Raw genomic sequence first — 18,726 nt, forward strand, 5'->3', positions numbered from 1 at the left:
CCTGCTATGTCAGCATTTTTTCATGGCTTTACATTTTATTAAATCAATATATTCCTTTTGGCCTTGCTATCAAGGAGGAGGCTGTAAGACAGATTTTGTGATTTGCACAAACGTAAGCTGGAAAACAGTATACAAGGTCACTATGCAATATTATTTATATTTTTAAGGAAAGAAAAATAATGATGAAATTAATTAGTAATTTCCTGTCAGGAACTCTTTAGGGGGGGAAATACATCGAGAGGATAATGCTAATAATATGAATGACTTGGTTTTTTAAAAGAATTGCAGCTGAAAAAGCACAAAGAAACCCAAAGACTTGCTTCCAAATAGTTTAAATATCTGAAAGTGGCTCTAGAGGGCAATTTGTATTCTCCAAAGGTCTTTACTCTCCTGCATGAAAAAGGTGTGGGTTTTTGGTAACAGTTCTTGATAAATATCATTGTTGGTTTTAATGGGAAGATTGTATTACTTCTGTGGTTGTGGGTTTTGTACAAAGCATGATCAGGATCCAAAGGGTTGTGAGCCAAACATCTTGCACAATTTCACATGTGTGAGAATTGAAGCAAAAAACTTACCTTAATGTTAAGCAATGGAACGAATAATTAGCATGTTCGATCATTAAGCTTGTGTATAAAAATTGGACCAAAATCTTTTCATGAACCTCAGTTTTCCTTTCATGGGCCTGTATGTATTAATTACATTTAAATAGAAATTTAAAATTACTGTAGCTCAGAAGTAGGCCTCGGGGTCAATCCTTGACAACTCTAGTTAAGACTTATTATGAAGGACCCCCAACTAAAACCCTGGATAACAACTGCAAGTCGTGGCCAACAGTACCAAGCTAGATGGTTCTATCTCCAAATATAAGGCAGCTTCTTCATGCGCCAATGCCACCCAGCCATGGAGGCAGGGATGGGGTTGTATTTTGGAGCAATGGAAGCAACTGCTACCTTTGTACAGTATGCCACATTCCAACCACACAACAGTCCCATTCCTTACTCACGAATCATAATAACAGTTGGTGGATTTATCATCTGTGAATTTGCTTAGTCCTAATTTTATCTATCCTAGTTTTTTAATTTTCACCCCACTTTCTCCCCTGTCATTTCCATTAATTGTTTGTTTTAAACAAAATAACAAAGGAACATGTGGCATCTTGAAAGGCTAACAAAGGTTATGTCATAATAAAATTTGCTGTTGCAAGGCTCTTGGTTCTTTTTGCTGCAAAAGTCCCAGGTTTAATCTTTGGCAAGGGCTTGGGAGAAAAAAACCACAATTTTCTCTGTGTAAGCAGTAATGAGCTAGATGGACCAGTGCTCAGACTCATATACAGTGGTACCTTGGGTTACAGATGCTTCCGTTTATAGACACTTCAGGTTACAGACTCCGCTAACCCAGAAATAGTACCCCAGGTTCAGAACTTTGCTTCAGGATAAAAACAGAAATCACACAGCAGCGGGAGGCCCCATTAGCTAAAGTGGTATCTCAGGTTAAGAACAGTTTCAGGTTGAGAACAGACCTCCAGAACGAATTAAGTTCTTAACCTGAGGTACCACACTATATGATCCTCATCAAATTCCTTTCACAGTTTCCAAATGCCATAAAAAGGCCATAAAAAGATTTCTTCTGGATCTGACCAAAGACCCATTCAGCCCAGCATCCTGATCTCTTAGTGGCTAACCAGTTTCTTGTGGGAAGCCTGCAAGCAGGACCTGAGCCCAAGAGGATTCTCCCAATTTTTGATTGCCAGCAACAAATTGGAAACGGGAATATATACAAAAGGCATCAAATTCTATATGAATGGTTTAAAAATCTTTTCTAAAAACTCATCAGGCAAGATGAAAATGAATGCGAAAGGCCTGAAAAAAATATTAAAAGGTATTTGCCTAGCTCTGAAATTGACACCCACGTTTCAAATCTACATTGTGATGCCTTAAAATCTGGCTTTAGTGTGAGTTGTGAAAGTGAATAGGTCTGGTAGTCAGTTGCGGCTGCATGCAAATGAAGTGAGACTCTGCAGTCTGGGAGTGTTTTCTTCCATATTATATATATTAACCACAGTCTCCTTGATAAAGCATTCTATTTATGATGGCTAATAAAAATATTGAGAAAAACTCTGCAGTGTTTGCTTGTGGTATGTAATCAAATCAGGATGGGGTACATAACAGCTAGGCTAACCCTAAAGAATCTGCACTTAATAGAACAACTCCTGTTTTATTATCAGTGTGTTCATCAGTGGCAGAAGCTGCTGAAGCCTTAAGGTCAGGTAGAGCATCTCTGCTGAAATGTGCAAAGTGTTCCATTCTAATAATTTCTGCAACCTGAAGAGGAGATTATGGTGTGCTAGATACGCTAATGGTCATCCTTACCAGACTTCCTTTCACTGTAAGAGATGCAGCTTCTTTATTTTTTATGAACATCTCCTGCAGACTCAAAGATATTTGCATTATGTGGTATTCCACTAGTTCCAGTAGCTGGTTATATTTTCAAAAACCTCTTTTCCCACACTTCCAAAGCAGATAGAATTCTTTTTTAAAAAATGGATCTGTTTCAGTAACAGTGAATGAACAGACTACCATGCCACCAATAAAGGAGAGTCACACCTGAAAAACTTGGCAGAATCAAACTGAGAAAATAATACACCTATCTTTTTAATTTGCCACCTTGTTTATCATCAAAAAATTAATTCATTTATAAATAGAAATTGAATTGAAATGAAAGCCATGGTCCAACAGGAGCCTCCAGGGCACTGGAGGCTGGACACATAGCTGGCCAGCTCTGCGTTACACAGTTTATTCCCGATTTAACGAGGTTTCACCCTTGCAAATCTCCAGCTTAAAATTCTGTTTGGATGCACGTTGGGTTTGGCCTTGGTTTAGCCATAAAGCTGGAAACGGAATCCGAAGAATAGATAAACACACAAGTGAGAAAGCTGTGCTTGTCTCTACAGCCATTTCCACAGCCAAACCCAACAAGTGGTTCAAGAGAAAGAGAGGAAAGTGAATGTGAAGTTCTGGCTGTGTACGCTTGTCCCTCTCACACACACCCATTTTTTGGAAACTGGTCAGAACTTGAAAAAAATTGTACATTCTGGCAAAGCAAAACAGACCGTTACAAGTTTACCCCACACTTACTGCATGGAGGGAGAGGGTGTTTTTTTGTGGGGTTTTTTTTAAAGACCCACCATTTTTTATGGAGAGCTCACTTGCCACAGTTCAGTATCCATCACCTTCTCCTTTGGACCCTTTCATCTTTGAAGCTAATTCCAAGCCTCTTACCCCTTCCTTTTTCACAACCCCTGTGCACTCACATTTCCCCTTTTCCCTTCCCTCTGCACTTTTCTCAACTCTTCCTTGTACATAGATCACTCTCATTTCCATGCCTTATCCTCTCCCCTATTGTGGAACCCACTTTGTGCGTGCACACACACACATGCCATTATCCCCTTTGCTCCCTTTTTGAATGCATCTGCTCTGCAGTATTTGTTATTTATTTATCTAACAGAATTAGTATACTGCTTAATCATCCATTACCTCTAAACGGTCTGCACCGAACCTGAAAAATACAAAGCACTCAATCCCAAGGTTAGATTCTTATGAGGTAAGTGTAAGGTCACTTTCTTGTCTCTTGGTTAGGAATGAGGCAGAAATTTGATTTTGGTCACATTTACCTAATCTGCAGGCTCTGAAATTGTATGCAAACCAAAACGCAGCAATCCCTTGAAATTCCCGCTTCTCTCAACTTTGCAATGCAGTTCCCAGCCCTCGTGATGTGTACATATGCTAGTGTAAATTGTTAATAAAGGTGCATATGTTTGTGAGAATAACATACCAAAAGGCACTCTTTTAGGGAAAATTGCTTTGCAAGATAATGTGCGTGTTAGGCAAAACTGTGTGCATATAATATATTAGAACTCCACATTAAAATATTGGCGGATTTTCATCAGGACTTTAAAAAAACACACCCAAAAATGATGTGGAAATCTGGGGAATTGAATTTAAGAATGGGGAAATGAGAAAGGGAGAAGTTTGTTCATCCTCCCTTGTAGCCCCTGTCACTCTTAATGGGCTTCTATTTGCGTGCGCTGAGAGAAAAAATGTGGGCTATCCTTTGGTATGAATTTCAAATGGTCAGAAGCATTAGGGATTCATTTAGCATTTCAGACTAAAAAGCATTTTCCAAACAGCTGAGGGTCCCTGTTAAAGAAGATGAAAGCAAATTATATCCCTGCTGCTTCATTATGTAAATTTGCAGGAGGATTTTAAAAAAAAAAACTTCTTCTGACCACCAGCTGCATCCAACATCACCAGCTTAGATTCTTCTTACAAGTTCGGTCTGTATTAGTATTGTCTTGGGGCTGGAAGGAGAGGAGGGTCTTTTTCTTTAGTGTGTTCATCCAGCGGGCGTAATTATGAACTCTGAGGGGGATAATTAAAAAGTCCACATTTTTTAAGTACTCTCATCCAGTAAAGCGTCCATTGATGTATATGGGGCATTTTGTTCCAGAAGTAGTATGACTCTGCAGACATTTCTGCATTCAATTAGGGTTGTTTCATGTTTTGGAGTCTTGTGCAAACAAAAACAGTTAGACACATTTTTAAAAAAGGAAACTTCAGAGTCGTCCTGTCTGCTTATGTCATCCCATATTTTCCTCACAGTAATTACTGATAGAATTCTAAACTTAAGTATTCACAGGGAGCGGAATAGTATAAAAACGATGGTTTCTATCCCTCAGTTTGCAGAGGTCTTAGCATGCATTAATTTTCACCTGTCCACTGAGGACTTCGCTGCAAACCTAAGAGAGATGGTCATATTGCCTTCCCCATAGCACAAGGAGATCCTCATGTAATGTGTTTATTACATGCTTTACTTTAATAGTTAAAGCAATTGTTACAATTTAAACTGTGGGAGTATAGAGTTGGCTCTGTATAGGGTTTAGCATTTAATCCTGAATTTCTGCTTTCGGGTGCTCTGACTTTTATAGTGCAAAGATAATCAGAGGAGGCCCTCTAGTGTTTCAGTGAATTACAGCTTCTCACATTCACATTTTTCTGATTCTCCACTCTGGAGATTGAACAAAAAATCCAGTGGATTTAAGACTCCTGGACCATACGACCCGACACCTACACTTAACTGTGTTTTGTTAAATATAACTCAGGCTGCAGTCCCATATACAATTATTTGAGTTTAAGCTACATTGAACTTCTACTTCTAAGAAGAAACATATAGTATTATACTGCCAGTGGCACTCCAACTGATAATTTTAAGTTGGGTAAGGAGACCAGGAGAGCAAGTTAACCTAATATTTATCAAAAGATAGATAAATGACAAACTATGCAAATTTTGTATGCATTTGATTTGAAAAAACACATTTCTGTGATATTGATATATTCTTTAAGCTGAGGGTTGTATCGCAACCTATGGAGAAGTGCAAGAACTAAAGAATATGTTCTGATCTGTGTATTAGTCTGGGAAGTACGAACCAGATCTACTCACTTAAAAATGCAGACCAAACAAAATCCTTGTGAATCTTTAGCTCTAACTAGTTTCACTTCTGATACTGATGCCTGCAGGAAGTTTCCAGGCCTGTGAGAATCCTCCATATGGTTGACCTCCTATGACACATCTTCTTAAAGGATACGAAACTCGTTTGAACCTATAAACAGCACCATTCTCTTGTGAACCCAGCTGTGAACCCAGCGAACTCGCCTCTAGGCTTTTATTATGCTTTCCTGTCTACCTCTATCCTGTCTGCTTAATTTGGATAGTAACCTTTGATTATTTGGGGAGAATTATGAGTGGCTAAGATCAGCTGAAAATATTGCTTCAGGCCAAAATAACTGAAACAGGCTATTTTCTTACCATTTCGCTGCAGCCCTTTTAGGATTTCATGTATCGCCTATGAAGTGCTGCAGGGCTTGCAGTACATGAACAAGCATGGAATAGTCCACCGTGCACTTTCACCTCACAACGTCCTCATGGATCAAGAGGTAAGGCTAGAAGATTTTGTTTTTGCTGTCGGTCTGCATCCTTTGTCAACATCGATGTAATAAGAACTTTGTTTGAAATCTTTTCGAAAGATACCTTTCTTATAAAAGCAACATTTTGCATTTAAATGCAAGGTAAATTCTTACTTTAATATTTTGCACAGCTTTGTCTATATGGCACTCTTCCCCCATGTAAATGGAAGATGCACGTCTAACTTTATCTAAAATGGAACCCCTTTCCTAGACACGAATGCAGTGACTTCATTTGGATGTCATGAACCATTGTTTATTGTGACGGTAACAAACTTAGGTGAAATTCAGGTTTGCTTAGCAGATCGTCTAAATCCAGACGCATGGTTTTTCTCTTCCAGACAAACCCAAGCCATAAACCATCATGCAAACCTTAGTTGTTTTTGCTGAAACTGTTTTATTGCTGCTAATAGAATATTTTTAGACATTTTAGCATTTTAAAGATTTGTGGTTTTATGGTTTGTAATTATCCAGTGAATGAATTTTATGTTTGTAATACTTTGTGGGTCTTCTCGAGATTTAATCTCTGGAAGTTGGCTTATAAATTCTGGGATAAATACACACATAAATAAATGGGAATATAATTATGCAGGCTTCCTGAAAAATATTTTGATTTCACAAATTTGAGACTGCCTTTCACATGTATTCTAGCGTTCAACAGAAATAAATGTCTTCAGCTACACAGCTGGGAAACTTTGTCGAGAACGACAGCTCTTACGTTTTCATCTTACAAGGGTGTTTTTTGGAAAATCTTCTGCATTGGACATAAATGTTTTGTCTGCAAATGTTGGCAATTTGGGTAGAGGGAAAGCTGAAGCAAGTCTGAGCAGTGTTCTGAAATACCACACTTAGGTCCACTTTGCACATAACACTGAGCCACCCCACAACTTATCAAAAGCAAAGAAATGTGCTGGTTCCTGGACCAAAGATTGCAGCTGCACTATGGTTCTGCACTATCCAGAGCTAAGCCGTGGTCTGTCTTAGTGCTAAACCATGGTCTGTCTTAGTGCTACATCCTATCTTGATTTTGTGGTTTGCCTGTAGGTTCGGATATAATGCTCAGCCAGCGGTGGGGAACATTGGGTCCAGGAGCTGAGGGCTGCTTATCTGGACCAAGACATACAATAAGCCCAGGTTTGAATGCAATGCTAAGCATGGGTGGGGACTATTATCCCCAGGGACCAAATATGGTCCTCTAGACTTCTCTTTTTGACCTTTGGGACTCTTCAAATGCATGCCCTACACCAGCCATGCTCTAAACCCTCCTCAAGTGGTTTTGCTTGGCAAATGTGCCCTTAAACCATGAAAATCCTTTCTACTTGCCTGCATGGAGAGAAGTGTGTGTGTGTGTGTGTGTGTGTGTGTGTGTGTAACCCTATCCCCAAACTGTGCATGACTATACCTAGTAGGGTACTAGGTATTGTCGGAATATGCCAGGGGGTCCACACAGCCCCTGAGATGAGACAAACCTCTCCAGGCGTTTTCCTGAAGTTGCGCAGCTCCGGGACATCCATAATTCATCAGTCTCAGCACGTTCCAGCAACACATAGCAGGTGCACATAGCCTATGTGCACACACACTCAGCAGAGTTTAGTGGAAACAAAGTGGATATTGGTGTGCTCATTCTAAGCTTTTATTAAGCAGTATATACAGGACTATATACTTTTATGAAATATACAGAATTGATGCTTTTGAATTATGGTGCTGGAGGAGACTCTTGAGAGTCCCATGGACTGCAAGAAGATCAAACCTATCCATTCTGAAGGAAATCAGCCCTGAGTGCAAACTGGAAGGACAGATCGTAAAGCTGAGGCTCCAATACTTTGGTCACCTCGTGAGAAGAGAAGACTTCCTGGAAAAGACCCTGATGTTGTGAAAGATGGAGGGCACAAAGAGAAAGGGACGACAGAGGACGAGATGGTTGAGCAGTGTTCTCGAAGCTACCAGCATGAGTTTGACCAAACTGTGGGAGGCAGTGGGAGTCAGGAGGGCCCTGCATGCTCTGGTCCATGGGGTCACAAAGTTGGACACAACTAAACAACAACATATACAGGACAAAGTGATCATGGCATTCTCTCACTTCAGCTCCAAGAGAGAACAGAAAGTAAAAAGTACAAAAACACAACAGAGCAGAAGAGATAAGGCTAGCCTAGCTTCCGTTCTCAGGCTTTCCAAGCCTAGAAAGTAACCATAGACATGTGACTGTAACACATCCAGCAACAGAGGAGTGAAATGCTAACAGGTATAACCTGTATTTGTTAGACCAACAGAGTTTGGGTGATGGTGATTGTAGCCTCCTGAACAAAGTTAAGAGTCATATGTATTGTTCACCCACTTTTGCGTCTGGCCCTGCTTGGCATGCACTGACTGCCCTTCCCCGGTTGCCCACAAGGCAATGCGGGCCTTGGGCTGAAAGAGGTTCCCCCAGGCTTAGGTCCAGGTAGGAAAGGAGCTTGCAGCCATAATCTTTGGTCTGGGAACTCTTTGCCCTAGGGCTACGTGCAGACAGAGTAATCGTATCGGGTAGTTTCTCACCATCAGATTTTTGGCCATGTAAATTGTGAATTCAAACATGAATGTCAATGCATTTTCAAACACAAAGCCTCCTACAAGATAGAAACCCTCATTAGGTTGATAATCAGTACCTTTCTTCCTCTTTTTAATAGGGTCATGCTAAACTGGCTAAATTCGGCCTTTACTACATGACAGCTTATGGTGCCGATGTTGATTTTCCTATAGGGTAAGTTTTACATTGTGACATTCTAGGAATCGTACGTTGTGTGTGAACCTTTTATATATATATCTCCTCACACCTGACAAAGAAGAATAATGCTTGATTCTATTATTCTAAGCCTGGTTGCCATGATAAATGTAAAACTTTACTTTGGTTACTAGACAGTATTCTGCTTAGAATTAGGAGAATCTCATCTTAGCAGCATTCTAAGGGCTCATCTAGAGCTCATGTGATTGACAAGCAACTGTACACTCAAATCACCCTCACACATTTACCCCTGATGTTTCCAGTGAAGTAGCAGGAGAGCAGTCAGCATTTACCCTGCAGATAATTGCAATGCTGTTAAACTAGGATTTGAAAGCAGGCTATTCATTTATTCATTCATTAAATTTCCACTTTCCCCTCGAAAAGCTTAAGGTTCTTTTCACCCCGTCTTTTATCCTCACAACAATCCTGTGAAGTAGGTTAGGCTGACACCTTTTATTTCTACCGTGTCAAAGGTTTTTTAAGCTATAAAAGATGACATGGAGTTTAATGAGACAGGTGTCCATTATGAAAATTCAATGGATTTGTCCTGTAGGCCTTTTGAAATATGCTTTTGCTTTTATTATTGTACCATTACTTGTAGGTATCCATCATACCTGGCACCAGAGGTAATTGCACAGGGAATTATCAAAAACAGTGATCATATGCAAAGTGAAAAGCATCTCCCTTCGGGCCCTAAATCAGACGTGTGGTCCCTTGGTGTTATATTATTTGAGCTTTGTGTGGTATGTATCTGACATTATTCTATGTATTTGGGTTATTAGGTTGCTGCTGTGCAAAACATATTCCGTATATGTCTATTTTTTGTTGAGTCATCTTGTTTTTAAGAGAAAGGTGAGGATTCAAAATACTGAAACAAATTCAAAACAGCAACAGCAAGAACAGTATAAACGTCATCTTACCAGAAAGATATGATTCATAGGAAAAATTGATTTCATCTTCACCTAAATAATCTTGTAAATAGAGATGTTATATCAGGGAGGGCTAATGTGGTCCTCCAGATGTAGTTGGACTCCAACAACCATCAGTTTCAGTCATAATAGTCTATGGTCATGAATGATGGGAGTTGTAGTCCAGCAGTGTCTGGTGGGCTACAGGTTCCTAACCCCTGTTAATTTACTGAGGGGCTTAATTTAATTTACTGCTTACTTGAAAGAGGGAATGAAACAGCATGTGGCATTTTTAGAAAAATATGCATAAATTCTGATATATATATATAGAGAGAGAGAGAGACTCTCTTGGGCCGTGATTTTGTAAACTTCTCCTTCAGTTTGCACCATTTGGTTCTGCCAATTGTTGAGGCTTGATAGCAAAATAATATGCTCTTGACATAGCCTTATTGGAAAAAATAAGGGCTATGTTGGATCTGTGACTTGATCTAGATTTCTCTAGGTTTAAGCAATGTCTAACAATTTAAAAGCATTGTGGCATGCAGCTTTCATTTATCTGATAAAATTTAGACCATAATTTGTTGCAAGGATAAAAGTCTGCATATTTTGTTGACAGTTTCCTTCAGATAAAAGAAACAATGACCTATGACCTTTGTAAAATTAACCACCTTTTTACCTTAAGGCAGTGCTTCTCATGAAGCCAGAGCTGATTTTCTTTTTCACTACTCAAAATGCAACAACTGTAGCAATTTACGTGGTCACTGAAGAACAACCATACAACAACAACAAAAACCCCATATTATAATGATTTATATTTTATAATTTATATTTATAATTATATCCCTGCATCATTGATTATTTTACCACATCTTTTATTTGAATAATATAATCAAATGTTAATTGATGATCTTCAGAATTTAGCATAAGTTTCTAATGGGTATCTATCAGTTACTTACATCTGTGACCCCCAACCCTGTTTCCTCCTTTAAAAGTCCTATTGAATTCAGTGGTAGGTAGGGAGTAGGGCTAGGATTGCAGCCTAAGTCAGCAAACATGATTATGTAGAACAAAAACATTATCACCACGTATATTTCTTTTAAAGCAAACTTCAAGAGCATATAATGGCTGTGTGTTTTTTCATGAGCTTTTCATAATGACCCTCCTTTAACCACATACCTTACTGTTGCCTTTAGGGCAGAAAGCTGTTCCAGAGTTTGGATATAGCCGAAAGACTAAAACTTATACTTAATCTTGGTGAGTAATGCAAAAATAGCTGCAGGGTGCAAAGACTTCATAAAATCTCAGATGAGCCCAGGGGTCGTGATACTGAGTTTGGGGATGTAAATGCGTTCAGTGCATTGGAAAGTTAAACAGAACAGCACTACCATCGAGAAGGGGATAGTTACTGTTGAAGAGAATTTAACGATACGGCAAAAGTATGAGCTGCTGCTTATCATGGTGATCTTGACTTCCTTTATTGCACCATTTGTAAAGATCAAGGTAGGGATCATTGCTGCACCAAACAGGCACAAGTCCCAACATAATGCTTGCCTCTGCAGGATAACTTTTGCAGATAAGAACCAGCAAGAGACAAAGAATAGTGCGGCCTGTACCTGTGTGACTGCAGCCAGGTTCTGTTCCTGCCCTTACTACAGGGTGCCAAGTAGTTGACAACGTCCCTTCTAGTCTTGTGCAGGGAATGCAAGGCACAGTGGACAATAGTTGTCAAGGTTGACCAGTCCTTCACACAGTGATTGGTTTGAAACAGAATAGGGCCTGACCACCTTTGACCCACCTCTTCCCTGCTTCTTGGGGCTGTTCCGACGTCTAGGTCATGGCAGATGTCTGGCCATGCCAATCCCCAATGCTGAACTGGTTCAGAAAATCCAGCTGTTGTCTGGAAAGCTTTAGCTGGGGCACTTCTAACAGAATAAAACTGAGTTTGTCGGTGGTGCCCTTACATAATCTTCTCTCATATTAATCAGTGCATATTTACACTGATTACAAAACTTCACAGTGCTGAGGTCCAGCGCCGAGGGCCTTCTGGCGGTTCCCTCATTGCGAGAAGCAAAGCTGCAGGGAACCAGGCAGAGGGCCGTCTTGGTAGTGGTGCCCGCCCTGTGGAACGCCCTTCCAGCAGATGTCAAAGCAATAAACAACTACCTGACATTCAGAAGACATCTTAAGGCAGCCCTGTTCAGGGAAGTTTTTAACGTGTGATATTTTAGTGTATTTTTGGTTTCTATGGAAGCCGCCCAGAGTGGCTGGGGAGGCCCAACCAAATGGGCGGGGTATAAATAATAAATTATTATTATATTATATTGATAGAGTAAATTTATTACAGGATTTAGGTACATGGACCCTTCTCTTACATACATGGCAAGTTGTACGTTAATGAAGCTTAATTGTTAAAAAGTATAAGAAGAAAATAGTGTTATTGGTGGATGGGTGTCTGTTTTTGTGTCTGCAGCAGTCTGCTTTCCTGTTTCAGGAGTATAGGGTTTGGTGATTAGCCCCTAAAGCAGTGATGGGCAATCAGTGGCCCTCTAGATGTTGCCGGACTGCATGTTCCATCATCCTTGACCATCGGCCATGCTGGCTGGATCTGATGGGAGTTGGAGTCCTGCAAGGGCCACAAGTTCCCCACCCCTGCTCTTAAGGAGGTGAAATATACTTATGGCTTATCTTTGAACAGTGTTACATTGCCAACATTTGTTCCTCCTCCTCTTACTTACAGGATGCGTGGATGATATCATAACAGTCCTAGCTGAAGAACATGGTTGTCTTGACATCATTAAGGTTCGAATATATCCAGCACTCCCTCTTGCTTAAATTATAACTTTACTGTTTGTCACAGTATTGGATTTCTTCCCTTGAAATGTTTTTTGTTGTTCTAAAATTCATTTGTCTTGCTCTGACAGTCTTTCATGTTTTAATAGTGTGTGTGTGTGTGTGTGTGTGTGTGTGTGTGTGTGTTATTGAAAGCTCATTTTACTTGATGAGTTTGATATTTACTTGAGATAATCCAACTTCAAAATAATAATTATACAAGTTTTACAATAAACCTGAGCAGGCATATGTGAACCATACACAAATCCCACTCTTAGTGTTGTTGTTTTTATTTGTTGAACTGGTACACTATAGTGAAGTGATAGCAAATTAGATGCTGTTAAGAGTTCAACTCTCATCAGCCCCCAACATGCATGGCCAGTGTTTAGGGATGATGGGAGTTGGAATCCAAAAACATCTGGAAGGGACCTTGTTGGCTGCCCCTGCTGCTACAAATCTACTATTTGGTCAGAGTTCAGCAAAAAAAGAAAGTATAGTGGGACTACTGATTTCAAAGTGATTGCTGAGTCTAAATACTCAGGTTGATATCTGCAAATCTAATGTATGTTCATCATTAATGTGTGTCCGATAAATGAAAGTCCTTCTCTCTTGTCAAAATCAGTATATGATGAAAATCGGTTTATCCACAAATTATATCCAACCCAGAAGATATAGGTTGAACCCTTGGCTCTTAGAATTCAAGAAAATCAAACTCCTGATTGCTTCATTTTGAACTGAAATGCATGCCTGTTTAAATGCTGCACTGAAGGGCATACGCTTGCTTCAACAACGATATCTATACGTTTCTCAACCAGGAACTTCCTGAAAATACTTTAACGCTACTGAAGAAGTGCCTTACATTCCACCCTTCTAAGCGGTGAGTGCGCTTTTAAAGTACAGTGAATAACGATGCTTAAAATAAGGAAAATGCAACTGCCATACTGCAGCCATCTGCTCCTACTTACCTAAAAATGAGAGCCATATATGCCGGTCTATTTTTACGTCTTCTTGCTAATTTTGCAGTAATAGACAATTTTGTGTCTATTAACAAAGACTCCAGTCCTGTTTATGTTTGTGTAGAGATGACAGTGCCTGGTTAATGTTGGCACAGCCACATCTATGAATCAATTATTTCACAAATTCTGCAAATCCATATTTGCCACCAAGTCATCTGCAGCCAATCATGGATTCCCAAAAGACATACCTCTGTGAAAACAGTTGTTTGCAAACTTTATGCATATATTTGTTCTTGTTTTTTCATTCACACCTTATACAGTGGTACCTCGGGTTAAGTACTTACTTCGTTCCGGAGGTCCGTTCTTAACCTGAAACTGTTCTTAACCTGAAGACCACTTTAGCTAATGGGGCCTCCTGCTGCCGCCAAACTGCTGGAGCACGATTTCTGTTCTCATCCTGAAGCAAAGTTCTTAACCTGAAGCACTATTTCTGGGTTAGCAGAGTCTGTAACCTGAAGCGTATGTAACCTGAAGTGTATGTAACCTGAGGCACCACTGTAGATGAGTTTCTAGAGATAGAATGTGTGGTCTGCAAACTATCAGTGACAGCACCAGGGGTAGGGTAAGAATGCAGGGTTTAGATTCGATCATGTTCCCTTCCCCTCTTTGCTTAAATAAATATTCAGTGCTCTTGTCGATAATCATACCCAAGGCATGTGCCCATCAGGCGTTAAAAGGTGTGGTTCTACAAGTAGGTAAAAAACAGCAGACAGAAGCTTGTGTGTGTTTGGCGTAAACTGGATGAGGAGGTAAGAAAGTTATGGAGAATTTAAAATACAATTTGCTGTAGCAACTTACGGTATGCTTAATTGTTTTTCTTCCAAGCGTTTTAGACATAAGCTTAATTCACGGGCCACTTCACATGCTACGATTAGCCCTATTTCACAGCTCATAAGAGTGATCGCATAAGCAATGTTGTATGCTAGGAGGAAAGATATTCAGTATCTCAGGAGCGACTCCAGTAAATTGGAGGCGCTGAAACAGAAATTCATGTTTATGGAAATTGCTGTTGTGGGGCATAACTTCACCTAAGTAGTTAAATGCACAAACGAGCAACTGATTATAGCTTGAGGGCTGGCTGTATTTTTAGAAGGTAACACAGTTGCAAAACATTGTGGTTGGTAATTATTTTTATAGCCTAGCTACAAAAAAAGAAAAGAATACAATGGAGACATTAACCTGCTAATTGGGAGAAAAACAAAAGAAATAATGCATCCATGGATTAGGCCTCATTGAACGCACTGAGTTGCCTGGACCTGCCTGCAACTGCTGCCTGGGGACTTCCATCTTCCTGGACTTTCAGCTGCTGAGAATAGCTTAGGGGCAAGGACCCTATGAAGGCAGGCAGCATTGGTAACACCTGTTGCCCCAGCTTCTGGGCCAGCTCTATAAAGCCTGTCTTGGGGGCGGGGCCACCGTCCAAAGGGAGACACCAAAGAGTTTGTCCCTTGGGCGGGGCAGCACTTCAGGGGTGGAATGAGGGCATGGGCCAGCCTCTTCGTGGTAAGATCAGGGGTCAGCAAACTTTTTCAGCAGGGGGCCAGTCCACTGTCCCTCAGACCTTGTGGGGGGGCCAGACTATATTTTGAAAAAAATATATGATCAAATTCCTATGCCCCACAAATAACCCAGAGATGCATTTTAAATAAAAGGACACATTCTACTTATGTAAAAACACGCTGATTCCCGGACTGCCCGCGGGCTGGATTTAGAAGGTGATTGGGCCAAATCCAGCTCCTGGCCCTTAGTTTGCCTACCCATGGGTAAGATCAGTGTTTTTGAAGGGGCGGCAATATTTTAAATTGTTGTTTCAATTGTTAAGTGTATTAGTATTAGTTTGCATACGTTAGCATTGTTAATGGTTTTAATTATTTGTTTTATGTATTATGGATTTTTATATTGTAGTTTTATGTTGTGAACTGCCCTGAGAACGTACAGATAGGGTGGTATGCAAATTTAAATAATAATAATAATAATAATAATGAAACACAGTAGGAAAGCTACACGAGTTTTTAAATAAAGCAAAAAAATGCACATTGTACTACATCCAATTTACATTTGGATTTTCAAGAGTGTATTTTCGAAACAGCTGATTTCCCAAAGAGATTTGATTCCCCCTCCTCCTTCCTTTTTCTTTTTCCTTAGACTTACTCCTGACAGGTTACTGAATGACCCTGTGTTTAGTGAAATCTCATCTTTATACCCAGCCTTCCACAAACCTTCCAGCCTTTTCTCACCCACTTTAAGATGTGCTAACTTAACTCTTCCTGAGGATATTAGCCAGCTGTTTAAAGGTAAAAATGAGGTAACAGATTTAAAGTCTAGGATTAATCATGATCTAATATATAATTTGTCGTCATAGGCAAATTCTCAGTTTGCAAGCTATCAACATAATGTGTATTTCTGTGTGAATATTTTCTGGTTGTTGAGAAATATTGTGAGCATGTACAGTATGTCTTTAGGCATCACTGGTTTGGTGGCAGAATATATCTTGCAAAGTGGTAGGTGAATTTGGAGAATTGTATCAAAATCTTGGGTTTCCTTTAACAACATGCGTTAGATGACCCCCACTTTAATTCTACAACAATCCTGTGAGGCAAGTCAGATCACAAAATAGCAATTTGTTTAAAGCCACCCTGTTCAAAGCTCTCTGTCCAGCAGTCTTCAATTGCAGGATTCTCCAATAAATAAATAAAAATGGGTTGGATCCAAATGTAATTTCTTCCAACGGGAGCATCCCTGTCAGCAGAAGGGGAGGAGAAAACATTTGCTGATTTTCCCTTTACATCCCCCAGAAGCACTTCCCACACTCTTCTGGAGGGTTGAGGGTGGACCCTCAGGAACAATATGGGAAGGAGAGAAATCAGCCAAGGTTGTCTTCCCCGTGCCAGGGAGGGACTTTCACTAAATCAGGAGCCTCACATAGACAGGAGAAGCCTTTTACTGTATGAAGGGAGATGACATCCAGAAAAAGAATTTCTTTGGTTCATAATACTATGTAGTCTTAAAGTGAAGAAGTGTGCAAAGCTATCTGGGTAGGGTTTTTTTGTTTTTGGCTTAAAACTGCTTTCCCTTTTGATTTTCCAAGCTTCTTTGCACTGATCTTTTGTCTTCTCTGGTCCACGTGATCCCAAATCCTTCCACTCCTCAGACATGCCCGGCAACAGTGGAGTAATAATAATAATAATAATAATAATAATAATAATAATAATGTTTATACCACACCCATCTGGCTGGGTCTCCCCAGCCACTCTGGGAGGCTTCCAACCGAATATAAAAACACGATAAAACATCAAACTTTTAAAAACTTTCCTAAACAGTGCTACCTTCAGATGTCTTCTAAAAGTCCGATAGTTGTTTATTTCCTTGACATCTGATGGGAGGGCTTTCCACAGGGCAGGTGCCACTACCAAGAAGGCCCTCTGTCTGGTTCCCTGTAACCTCACATCTCACAGTGAGGGAACCACCAGAAGGCCCTCGGCGCTGGATCTCAATGTCCAGGCTGAACGATGGGGGGTGGAGACGCTCCTTTGGGTATCATGGGCTGAGGCTGTTTAGGGCTTTAAAGGTTAGCACCAACACTTTGAATTGTGCTGGGAAACGTACTGGAGGTGAAATATCCAAGCTGTGGAGCTAGCGTGCTTATTTTCCCCTCCAACAGTGTCCCTCCCATTTCTGCTGTAGCCATTCAGGTTGAGCAGGACTTTGGATCTGGCAGTTCTGTTGCTCCAAATTCTCCCTCTGTTTGCCCCAATAGGATTGTTCTGCCCAGCTATCTTTCAGTCAGAGATTGTTGTTAAATTGAAACACACACAAATTTCGGAGGAACTCAGTGAACATTAAGCGTTCTGTTATTTACTGTCACTGCATCCCATTAAACCAGAGGAGAGAAGCCTTTTTTAAGTAACGAAGCATTTAATAAATGTTTCCCTGGTGTATATCATTTCTGCTATCAGATAAAGATGGAGATATTCTGTCACTGCCTGCCCAAGCGACTCCATAGTTTGTCCAGCTGCTTTTGTTTTCCCAGGGATTTTCCATCTAGCACTTCCAAAGGGAAGATCGTTTATCTCTAATAACATTGTCTGAAGAATTGCTCCTCAGACCTATTACTCTGTTTCTAGCAGCAACAGCAACAGTGTTTTCAGTGCTGGGGGAAGGAGGACTGAAAGAGTTGCTGGAAAGTTTATAATGCTGTCTTTGTTGGCTTCTGTTAATAGAGGAAAACTCTGATTACCTAGCAGAAAGGTCGATAGAAGAAGTTTATTATCTCTGGTGCTTGGCTGGAGGAGACTTGGAGAAAGAGCTTGTCAACAAGGAAATCATTCATTCGAAACCACCCATCTGCACTCTTCCCATGTAAGAAACAAAAAAAACCCCCAGATTCTAGGAATGGAAGCATGAAGTAAAAAAGTTAAATGATACAGTGAAGTGAAAGTGGCTTTAAAGGAGGAAATAGAAGTCCAGAGTCTGAAAAACAGTTGCATTGTCAAGCACCATGCAGTCCTTTAGAACCATAGCTTGAAAGCAGAGCACACACTTTGCCTGCACAAAATCCCAATGTTCAATTCCTAGTATCTCCAGGTGGACAGGGCTGGATTAACCATTAAGCAAACTAAGCACGTGCTTAGGGCATCAAGGAAAGGGGGGGGGGGCACCACATACATTTTCCATTGTCAGATTTTTAACATGAATGGTCACAAATTGCTCAGCTGAGTGTTCCATTTGAAGTATATTCAAAACCCCAACAGAAAAGCTGTGCTGTTGCAACAAGCCAGGCTGCATGCCTTATCTCTACCAAGTGTAGAAGTAGATGTGTTATGTAAGATTAGTTTTGAGGCTTTGATGAAAGGTTTTGCAATTAGAAAATGCAGGAGGAAACTTTTCCAAATATAAATAAAATGGAAGTATACGAAAATAAACATTAGTTTCCATCTTGTTGTAGGTTGTGTTTTGTTTCAAAAAATAAAATGTTATTTTACAGTTTTTATTTTGAATTGAATATATATGGAGGCACCATATATGTTTTAGGCCTCCAAAGGTCTTAATCTGGCCCTACAGGCAGGACAAGGAAATAGTTCTCTGCGAATCCTTGGAGAGCCGCCAGTCAATGTATAGAATACTTTAATATGTCTCCCAACCAGTGTTGGCTCTAGATGATATGGAACCTGAAGGGGGGATTTTTTTGGGGGGGG

The 18,726-nt window shown here is 40.2% G+C and overlaps 1 protein-coding gene across 6 annotated transcripts in view; it reads left to right on the forward strand.

Moving 5' to 3' along the window:
- Positions 1 to 18,726, forward strand: part of TBCK (TBC1 domain containing kinase) — an 80,813-nt gene that overhangs the window by 17,778 nt on the left and 44,309 nt on the right. For all 6 annotated transcript variants that reach the window (XM_083756422.1, XM_083756425.1, XM_083756423.1 and 3 more), the window contains exons 4-11: positions 5,876 to 5,990; positions 8,684 to 8,757; positions 9,380 to 9,521; positions 10,880 to 10,940; positions 12,424 to 12,485; positions 13,331 to 13,392; positions 15,677 to 15,825; positions 17,752 to 17,890. In XM_083756422.1, the coding sequence (XP_083612548.1) occupies positions 5,876 to 5,990; positions 8,684 to 8,757; positions 9,380 to 9,521; positions 10,880 to 10,940; positions 12,424 to 12,485; positions 13,331 to 13,392; positions 15,677 to 15,825; positions 17,752 to 17,890 (804 nt within the window). The remainder of the gene's footprint in view (positions 1 to 5,875; positions 5,991 to 8,683; positions 8,758 to 9,379; positions 9,522 to 10,879; positions 10,941 to 12,423; positions 12,486 to 13,330; positions 13,393 to 15,676; positions 15,826 to 17,751; positions 17,891 to 18,726) is intronic.

Source organism: Podarcis gaigeae (assembly GCF_964106915.1).
Source record: "Podarcis gaigeae genome assembly, chromosome: 9".
Classification (NCBI taxonomy): Eukaryota; Metazoa; Chordata; class Lepidosauria; order Squamata; family Lacertidae; genus Podarcis; species Podarcis gaigeae.